This window comes from Eumetopias jubatus, unplaced genomic scaffold (assembly GCF_037043125.1).
Source record: "Eumetopias jubatus isolate StellerSeaLion01/CBP00866 unplaced genomic scaffold, mEumJub1_p1.0 scaffold_8, whole genome shotgun sequence".
Lineage (NCBI taxonomy): Eukaryota > Metazoa > Chordata > Mammalia > Carnivora > Otariidae > Eumetopias > Eumetopias jubatus.
This window is the reverse complement of record NW_028274814.1, coordinates 37695226-37705633: the sequence shown is the minus strand read 5'-3', so window position 1 is coordinate 37705633 and position 10408 is coordinate 37695226. Positions and strand designations below refer to the sequence as shown.

The following is a 10408-nucleotide window of genomic DNA, read 5'->3' as shown; positions in this document are numbered from 1 at the left end:
AGCAGGGAACCCGATGTGCCCTGAGATCATGGCCTGAGCTGAAGGCAGACGCTTAACCGACTGAGCCACCCAGGTGCCCCGAGATTAAGAGACTTTTCTAAGAGAGAACCCATATTTCCTGACTATTAATCTAATTTACTTTCTATGACTTCTAAAATTTAAAAATCTGCCTGGCTCACACCCCTCTTTAGGAATAGGTACTTTATGGAAGGCAGCTCTCTAATGAGAAAGGAAGGTTGTACTTGAGGGTGTGTGAGGATTTGTGAGGTACCTGGTCTTCAATTATACACAGGCAACTAAAGTGACAAAATAATGCTTATACTCTGCTTCCACTCCAGTTGGATTCTGGGACTGAAACAAGGAGTATCCAGGTCAAGTTGGTTAGGCAAAAAGAAAAGAAAGGGCAATTCAAGCAGTGTAACCCAGTAGAGAGAAAATTGGATGACTAATTAGAAGATTTGGATTCTAGTCCTGGTTAGCAGTGGTTATGGGAGAAGACACACTTTTATTTGTCACATCTCTTCCAAGTTTCAAGTAAATGTTTTTAGCTGATCATTTGGAACTTGCAATTTCCCAAAGAAGTAATGTTATAAAACAGTGGTTAGTTTCTCAGATGATCCTCCAGGAATCTATAAAAATTCCATCAGAACTGAAATTAATACATATTTGCAAAGAGAAATAGAAATATTTTTTGCAGCATTAATAAATTAGCAAAACAGATTAGCCAAACTAATTATCGTGGGCTTTTTAAAATGGAAAACATTTAATTAGGAGAGGATATGGAACTGAAGGCTGTGGCGAATATGAAAGAGAATTACTTCTTGGCATTTTCAAGGTAATCTGAGGTTAACGGGCAAGGCTCACAAGTGGAAAAGAGGCAAGAGAGAGAAAGGGAAAAAGCAAGCATGAGCTGTGTGTTTTTAAGGAAGATGATACAAACAGTGTTTTGAGGGTGAAAGAATGGGCCAACCTGGAAAAAGCCAGGAGTGAGATACCACTCTGAAACAAAGGGAGAAATGAAGGAGGGCCCGTGACCAACATACAGGTACAGAGGTGGTAATCTAGACTCCAGGAGATTAGGCCAAAAGTGGGTCCAGGAAACAAATCTGAGGTAGTGAAGTCCCTGTGGGAAAGGTGGGACAAATGTTCAAAGCAGGGTCAAAGACTCAGGCTACCACCTCCAAATGTGAGGTTCTAACTGGAGTCCAAATGCAGGAGACTCCGAGGCCACACTTTCAGCCAGACCAGAGACATAGTAAGACTCCTTAGGTCCTGGGCCAGAATTGGTTCCAGACTGTTGGTGAAAGCTGGGGTGGGTGGAGAGCACCGTGAGGGGAGGAACCAAGCAAAAACCTTAACAGATAGGGAACCAGAGTTAGAGAAGGACAGAAAGAAACGGGTCTTAAAGAAAAAGAAGGAAGGGAAGGAAGGAGGACGTGAGGAAAGGAGTAAGAGCCAGGTCTCAAGTTGGTGTGCCGGTCCGTGTGTACACTGAGGCAGGATCCTCAGAAGAAAAAAAGCCAGCGCAGGAGGAAATAACGCAGAGGGAGGAAATCAGGTGCTCCGAGAGACGACTCTCTAACCGCCACCAGGGGGCACCTCCAGTTCCAGGACAGTTTTGTTGATGAACAAGACTGGGCATTGGTGTGGGGGAGGGAAGAGGACAAAAGAGTAGCCTTCCAACTGAGGGGGGGTTGTAACCAGTACTCACACGTACTGGACTAACCACATCTTCTCACCTTTCTGCTTCCTGGTGCTGTTCACCTTTTAGGCACTATTATTACTTGGCCGCCTGACAGTGACAATTGAGAGGCAAGGTGAAAAAGGTTAAATAACAAAGATACAGGGAAAAAAGAGAAGACAGAGGGAGAACTAGGAAAAAGAAACTGGGGAAAGAACAGTCAGGATATAATGCATTAGAAAGGAACATGAAAAGCAGTAACTGTTTAAAAAAAGAGAAGGGAAAGTGCGGCAAGTCAAACTGACCTGTGAGGAAATGAGGAAAGACCAGGAGAAAGTTCTGAAAACAGCTAATTCAGGTTATGTGATTAATTCCACAGTGGCTTGTCACCCCTTTCACATCTCATTTATTAAAAGATATCTAGAGAAGAGATGTGCTTTATAAACACACAAAACTGTAGCCTTTGCTCTTGGGGAGCATTTAGATATATGCTCATTTTTGTCAAAGATGAAAGAAAGCATATAGTAGAATTTGAGGATGAATTTTAAATCATTAAATAGTTCCAGGTAATAGAACAAAACTGCGTAACTTTGGGGCCGTTTCTAAGCCAGGAGCGAGAGTGGGGGAGCCAGTGTTATAAGTATTTTGACTCATGAAAGATACATTTAAATATATTTTCTTTAAGAATTTGTTTTTTTTTCTTAAATGCTGCTTTTTGGAAACACAACAGGTTATTAAAACGACCAGAATAGAGTGAGGGGGAGGTGGGGGAGAATTCCCAGACCGCCCACTCCAACATCTATCACATAAATTCGTTCGTGATTTTTCTCCCGATTTTGCACTGCTCAGGGTAGAAGAGGATCTTTGATTTAGCCACTGTACACTTTATGACTGTGCCTGTCACTCAGTAAGTACTTGACTACTTTAGGGGAAGGGGTAGTGTTTCCTGAGAGGTGGCTACAGAACCCAGCTAAGGCCCTCAGAGATCGAGAAGAATCCAGTAGTAAAAACGTAATTGCAGTGACCAATACAAATATCTGGGCATTCATTGTAGGTGTTGCACACTTCTAGTCTGTCTTTGAGGTGTTTTTTTCTTCTTTCGGACTTAGCAGAATTGTACCGTACTACATAATTTAATATTTCGAAAGCACACGCCTCCACACTCCTCTCCTAGATAGAGTACAATCCCTGAGCCTGGCGTGCAGATCTCCACCCCTCCCAGAGTACACTCTTCAGACTATCTCCCGTTTCCCATCCCCCCACCTTTCGAACTACATTGTGCGCACTCGTCCAGGCAGCTTTTCTGCAGCCAGGGCAGTTGCAGGGCTCGAAGCTCGTCTTCTCTAGGGCGGTCACACGTGTCCATTCCCTGGGGTGGATGGGTGGGGGTGTCGCTCTTCGCGCACCGCTGCTGATTGGTGCCTCCCCCTACCCCACCCTTCCCGCCGCACTCCAGCCTCCATCCTACTTGGTTCCAGCTTAACCAGCCCCACCACCTTCTTTCCTTGGAGAAAAGAGCCACTTTAGATCTCCTTGAAACACCGTTCTTGGATGGAATAAAAGTGTTTGAGAACAGGTGGAAATCACTTTATTTCATAAGGCCTCATATTTCTGGGGTGCACAACCCACTGGTTCTCCGGTGCTACCCTCAGCACCAATAATAACTGAACTCTCACACGTGCGTGTTTCTGGATCTAGCCCCTACCGAAAGCACCACCCAGCGGGCTCTTTAAAAGGACGCGACCACTAAGGCCAAGTGGGGGGTGGGAGAGACCCTTATTGTCCTCATTGGCCCAAGTCATTAAACTCCTCAGTCCCAAACACCTGGAAAGCGGAGTGAGTCCCAGGGAAGTTCATGGGGTGCACCTCGCTCCCTTCAAGTCACACTCCTTTTCTTCCTTGGGGTGCTCAGTTCCCTCTCCCCTCCCCCTCTCTTCCAATGCAACTGTCCGCACTGGGGGTGGGGAGTGGGGGGCGGGGGTTGTTGTTGTGGTGAGGGCAGCCCCGCCCCCTCCTCGTGGGCGGCCCCTCCCCCAGGCCCTCTGTTCGGCCCCCTCCCCCCGCCCCCCCAGCCCCATCTGTTTTCCCCAGCGGTGAGATGATTATATTGTATGGTACTGGGGGCGGCCGCAGCCGCAGCCGCAGGATGGGGCGAGCGCGCGGACCCCATCGGCAGCCGGAGCAGCAGCCGCCTCAGTAACTCGGGCCCCCGAGCCGCCGCCCCCCGCCCGGGTCGCCCGCCCTCAGCTCATGCACTCGCCGAGCGGCGGCAGCAGCGGGAGTAGCAGCCGCCGCCGCCGCCGCCGCCGCCGCCGCCACCCCCGCCCGAGGAGCTGAGGCGCTGAGGCGCTGCGCCGCGGCGGGAGTCCGAGGCGGGCGGGCGAGCGGTGCGCGGGCAGCGTGGGGCCGCCGAGGCGCGCTTAGGGTTCGGGGCGGCCGCCACAGCCGCGCCTGGGAGATGTGCCCGGAGGAGGGCGGCGCGGCCGGGCTGGGCGAGCTCCGCTCCTGGTGGGAAGTCCCGGCCATCGCGCACTTCTGCTCGCTTTTTCGCACCGCGTTCCGCCTGCCCGACTTTGAGATCGAGGTGAGTGGCCGCGAGGAGCGGGCGAGGTGGCGCACCCCGCGCCCCTTTCTCCCCTGCCCCCTCGGGAAGTCCCGGAACACCGTGCGGGAGGGAGCGGGGGGCACGCGGAGACTTTGGCCGGTAGTCCGCAGGCAGGGGAAGGGCTCGGAGGTGGGGGCACGAGGCGCTCAAGGGCCGGACCGCGGGCGGGGGCCACGCCGGGCTCCGCAGGGGACGCCAAGTACTGGCGTCCGGGTTCGGGACGTTCGCTCGTGGCCGCCGTGCCCACCCGCGCCTTCCGGGGCGAGGCGGAGCGGGCGGCGAGAGGGCGGCGGAGAGTACGCTTTTGTACGAGTGGGACCGGGCCGGCTCTCCCGGGACTTCTCGGGCAGGAGGCTGAGTGTGTGGGGAGAGTGTGTGCGCGCGCTCCCTGCCCGGTGCCATTGAAGCGGCGAGCCAGCTGCGCCGGGCGGGGACGGGGTGCGGGCTGGATTAACTCGGACTGGGCCGGGAGGCGGCCTGTGGCCGGTTGGGGGAGGGGTCTGTCGTGCCGGGGAGAGGCTCGCCCCCACTTCGGCGGGCGCGTGGAGGGGGAATCGCACTTTGCAGACTGCCGGAGGCCCGCGACTCTCGGGGGCGCTTTGCATTAACTTCGGGCCGGCGGAGATGGGGGCCTGGGCTCGGGGGCGCGCTCTCCTCCCGGGAGCCGCCCGGCGCTCAGCCCATGCTCGGTTCTCCGAGACTGCAGAGGGAAAGTTTAGGACTCCGTTATTCTTTAACAGCGCCTTTCCTCGGAACATACAGCCCTCTTTATGCGGGGTCCTCGGGAGCTCTTTGAGTTGATTTCGCCACCATTATTCCTCCGGGCGGGCGTGGAGTAAAGGGATGGCTTTTCTGGCCAGGCCGAAGGTGCTTTCAAACCCGGCGCTTTGTGATAACTGGACTAAAATCAGGGGGTCCTAGTAGCAGGGATGGTGGCGGGAGTGTGAGGAATGGAATGTACACGATGGCCCAGACGAGCAGCCAGCCCTTACCAGCATCCGTCGTCCTTTCTTTTATTTTTATTTTTGGAAGGGGGTGTGAAATATTTGATTGGTTGGCAGGTTGAATTGCTTGCTCTCTTTTGGCAATATATATGTAGTGGACTTAACACCTTTTGCCTTGGACAAAGGTAAAAGGGAAACTGTTAGTCAGTTTTTCTTTTCAGTTCTGCCAATGAGTTCGCCAATGGAGTAATCAAAATAAGAATTACTCTTTTGGAGGAGCAAATCGTTGTTGCCTCCCCACCCCCACCTATCCTACTTTCTGCCATTTTCGGATTGATTTTAATTCGTTTATTCCTAGGATATTTGCCTCACCTTTATTTTTAGATTCAGTGTTGTTTGCGGAAATATCATTTGCTTCTCATATGAATGAAGTGTTGGAACTTGCTCTTGTTGCAGAGTTAAATGAAATTGAGAAAATAAAAAGATCAAATAGAGGTACGGTGGGAGAATGAAGCGAAATGTAGGCTGATAAAGTAGGACCACTCTCTGGCTTTTGGCGATTCTTAGTTCCTGAAGCTGATTAAAACAATGTGATTAAATCGTAGGCTTCTGTTTTTAGAAAGATGTAATAACTTGGGCATTTTAGATAGCACATAGCGTTTGCTTTCAAAGTTTGAACGTAATTGTAACAAGCATGATCTTTACTAAAAATGTTAGTAGGATAACTGTTTTTATTGATGAAGAAGAGAAAGGGCCACAAAAATGAAAGATTTGGGAATGCTTAAATTCAAGAGATGTTTAACAGTTTTTCTGATAATACTGTTTTCTTTTAGTTGGTATAAAATCGTGAGTAGTTTAATTCTATCCGACTGCTCAAAATGGTGGCTGTTGTGGGAGGTGTTGCTTGTGACTGTGCCATCTTGGGTGCTGGTAAACTTGCCCCCTAGCCCATTTTCTTCCTTGCAAGATAATAAAATAGAGGTGAGTGATGTTGAATTACAAGTTGAGAGCTTAAGGACCCATTCTAAAAATACTGTGGAAAAATCTATCTTCCAAAATCCATATATTCCCATTTTGTTGATGGAAAAATAGAGGTAACTAATTGTGCCTTAAATTGTTACAGATCTCTAGAGTAATCTTTAAATAACTTGTCTTATAATCTAAGAAATAAACTTGTGGTTTCTAAGTATTAGCTGGTATAATTCCTAAAGGAAATGTAAGCTGATCAAAGAGGTTAAATTTGTATGAATAATAGAAGTGAAAAATCATTGTTACAGGGGAATAATTTGGGCTATTTGAGATGATCTCTCTTTTGATTGGAGTGATTCTTGGAAGTGACACTACTGTTTTTAAACTGCTTGCTATTTGAAATGCATGCAACACGAATGAATATTTGAACTCCATATGCGCATTTTTATAACTATCCATACTGTTTTTATTAGAAGTTCAGTAGGTAGGTAACAAATGATAGTGACTTTTTAACTAATGCAGTTCCCAGGTAATCCTCTCATGTGAGGTTTGTTTTGACATGGTTAATGCAAATTGTAACTTAAAGTTTTCAGTAGTTATCAGAAATTAAAAATTAGTCTTTTTTAGGCTTCTAACAAATTTGACTCATGACAGTGCAAAACTCACCGAAAACATCAGATTTATATATGTATGTATGTAATCTCTACACCTAACGTGGAGCTCAAACTCACAACCCCTAGATCGAGAGTCCCATAGTCCACTGACTGAGCCAGCCAGGCGCCCCTGAAAGCATCAGTTTTTGTTCCAGTATAAATAATTTTTTTTTTTTGCTTAGGTAATTTTTTAATCTAACAGTTTATTGTCCGAACATTTTGAGAAACAACCCCTTGGTTAACGAGTGTATGATACAATGGAAGACCTTCCTTAAACAAAACAAACAAAAAACCAATTCTGATGCTGAGTTGTATTTGTGAGGCCAGCTGGAAAGGCTCCCACCATCTTAATTTACTGCAACTTTAAAAGGTAAAAATGATGAATAATACCAAGTGGTAGAAGTTGTATATCAGCTTTTTTAGGAAATCAGTTTTCAGCTATAGGGGAAGATCTTGTTTTATCCTTGACCACCAAACTGAACTCGTGGATTTTTAGAAAATGAAGGAAGTGGAATCCTCAAGGACTTGGCTTCTACTTAGGTAGAGTGAAGTAATCTTAGGTAGATGAAGGGCTGGGAGGATTCATGCTGCAATTCTGCAAGAGGTCAAGACCTCCTGCTTACAGAACTGGTCCCCAAAACATGGATAGTTTTATTTTTGCTTGTAAGAAAACTTTTTACTCTGTTAATCAACCTTGAATGTACAGGATTTCTTTAGGGATTCTGTAATCATCAGATGGAAAATCTGTGAATGTGTAGATAATGCTTTAAGTTCAAAATTACTGGTTTGAAAAATAATACCGATGTTTATAAACCTTGAAAATTATAGCACAGTGTAGGTAAGAGAATTAAAATCACCCATAATTCCACCACTAAGAGATAAAAGCTGTTAACTGTTAACATTGTATCCCTCCACTCAGGTATAAAAACTATTAACTGTTAACATATTTAGAAATTCCCAAATATGCTCACAATGTATTTGTGCCTTAGATGAGGTACTGTTTTTATTTTTCAGGTGAGGAGATTGAAGTAAAGCTGGACAACAGTAGGTTAATGATACTGAATTCAGTGGTTGGTATTATTAAGCGCCCCTACTCAACTAGGTGCTTAACTTCCAACTGGGAGATTGCTAAAGAAGCTCATAACTCGCCTCCTTTGCGTGAGAAGGTTATCTGTTAATATTTCAGAACGATTTCATTTAAATCAAGTATTTTATAATTGTTTAACATTCCAGTGGGTTAAGCTGGTTTTTTCCCAATCTGAGAAATGAAGAATGGTGAATTGACCTCTGCAAAGATTTAATGCTGATCTCCCCCCCCCCAGGTGCTTCTTATAGTGAATGTAGTGTCTTGATCAAAGTAAGGGAAGGGAGTGTAGAATCATTTTGAACAGTCTGGTCTGGAGTTATTCATGATGGGTGTGACGTTCTGGGCAGAAATCCCGTCACAAACATTTTGGGAATATTTTCCTCTAGAGAAGAGACTAGTGCCTCTAGGTGGCTCTTTGAAAATGGTCATGGTAGTTTGTGTATTAGCAACGTGGTAAAAATAATCTGATTGTCGTGTCTACTTTTTTCCCTGAGCTTCTTGCTGTTGAGTATTGAATCCTTTACCACCTGCCTTGGATCTCCTTCTTGGTTGTGGTTGTATGTAGGTAGTCTCTCACGTAACGAGCATGATGATCTGGGGGCAGTATCTTTAATTCAGATTCCCAAATTCCACTCTTGGTGTTTCTTGGATCCAGTCCCTTAATCAAGGTCACCAAGGCATAAATTTTTATTTTTTTAAGTAACCTCTGTACCTGACATAGGGCTCGAACTCACATCCCCGAGATCAAGAGCCCCATGCTCTACTGACTGAGCCATTCAGGTGCCCCACGGCATAAATTATTGCATGAAAATAAGAAACAAGAATTGCTGAGAGTAACTTATTAGTGCATCAGTCATATCAGTCGTTCTTGAGTCTGGGCCTGTGGATGGGTTATAGGAGATTTTGTGTTGGTGTGCATATATGCAGTTTGCTGGAAGAGAGGGGCCTGTTGTTTTCATAAAATTCTGAAAGCGGTCCCCAACCATACAAAGGTTGAAAAGCCCTGAACTAGATGAAAGAATAAGTTGACCTTGAATAGGGGAACCAGAAGCCTAGATTTATGACACAAAATGCACTGGACTAGGAGTTAGGAAACTTGAATTCTTACTCTAATTGCGCCACTAACTAGCTCTGTGACCTTGGACAGGTCAGAATAGCCTGATGATAAATGACATTTGCATAGTACTTGGTACATTTTCCAAATGTGGGGAGCCTGGCTTCTCCCTCTCCCTCTGCCTGCTGCTCCCCCTGCTTGTGCTTTCTCTGTCAAATGAATAAATCCTTAAAAAAAAAAAAAAAAGTCTGCATGCTCCACCACTGAGCCAGCCAGCTGTCCCCCAAATAGTATCTCATTTAATCCTTAGCTATCTGTAACCATCACTATGAGGTAGGAATTATCGTCATTTTATAGATGAGGAGATTGGAAATTTAGAGGCTGAGTTGCTTTCAGGTAGACTCTCACCTGGATCTTAGGTTCTTTGATAACAAATTCTTTGCCGTTACTACTGTATCACACTGTTCCTATTGCATTATCTAAAATGAAGGACTAGACATTAAGTAATGGCCAAGCCTCCATACTGTAAATTTTGAGTTCTTTGATTTTTAATGATGTGGGGTACAGAGGATCCTTTTAAAACTTTTTTTTTTTTTAAAGATTTTAATTATTTGTCAGAGACAGAGAGCACAGGCACAAGCAGGGGTAGCGGCAGGCAGAGGGGGAAGCAGGCTCCCGCTGGGCAGGGAGCCCGATGTGGGGCTCGATCCCAGGACCATGGGATCATGACCTGAGCCAAAGGCAGACACTTAACTGAGCCACCCAGGTGTCCCTCTTTTAAAACTTCTGCTGAACTAAGTACAGAGTCAAGTTCATGATTCCATTTTTCTTTCTTTTTTCTAACGATTTTATTTATTTATTTGACAGAGAGACACAGTGAGAGAGGGAACACAAGCAGGGGGAGTGGGGAGAGGGAGAAGCAGGCTTCCCGCTGAGCAGGGAGCCCGATGTGTGGCTCTATCCCAGGACCCTGGGATCATGACCTGAGCCGAAGGCAGACGCTTAACGACCCAGCCACCCAGGCGCCCCTTTCCTTTTTTTTTTTTTTTAAGATTTTATTTATTTGAAAGAGAGAGAAAGCACAAGCAGGGGGAGCAGTAGAGAGAGAAGCAGGCTCCCTGCTCAGCAGGGAACCCAACGTTGGACTCGATCCCAGGACCCTGGGATCATGACCTGAGCCAAAGACAGAAACTTAACTGACTGAGCCACCCAGGCGCCCTGATTCCCTTTCTTTCTTTCAGCTAGTATTTATTGAGCATCTGCTAGGTGCTAAGCACAATGTATTAGGTAATGGAGGTACAGATGTGAACATAACACAAAAATATCTGCTCTGTTTTCAGTGGAAGGAAGCAGACGGTAAATGAGTTGGTAATGGTAGTATGTCAGAGGATATTAAGAAACAAAGCAGTGTGGAG

General features: G+C 46.3%; 1 protein-coding gene across 2 annotated transcripts in view; it reads left to right on the top strand.

The window, feature by feature from the left end:
• Positions 1 to 4083: 4083 nt before the first annotated feature.
• The window catches only part of CECR2 (CECR2 histone acetyl-lysine reader), a 168295-nt gene continuing 161970 nt past the window's right edge, over positions 4084 to 10408 (top strand). The window contains exon 1 of one of the 2 annotated variants that reach the window (XM_028121144.2): positions 4084 to 4265. In XM_028121144.2, coding sequence (XP_027976945.1) covers positions 4140 to 4265 — 126 coding nt within the window. In that variant the 5' untranslated portion in view covers positions 4084 to 4139. The remainder of the gene's footprint in view (positions 4266 to 10408) is intronic. The other variant, XM_088025850.1, reaches the window with a different exon arrangement.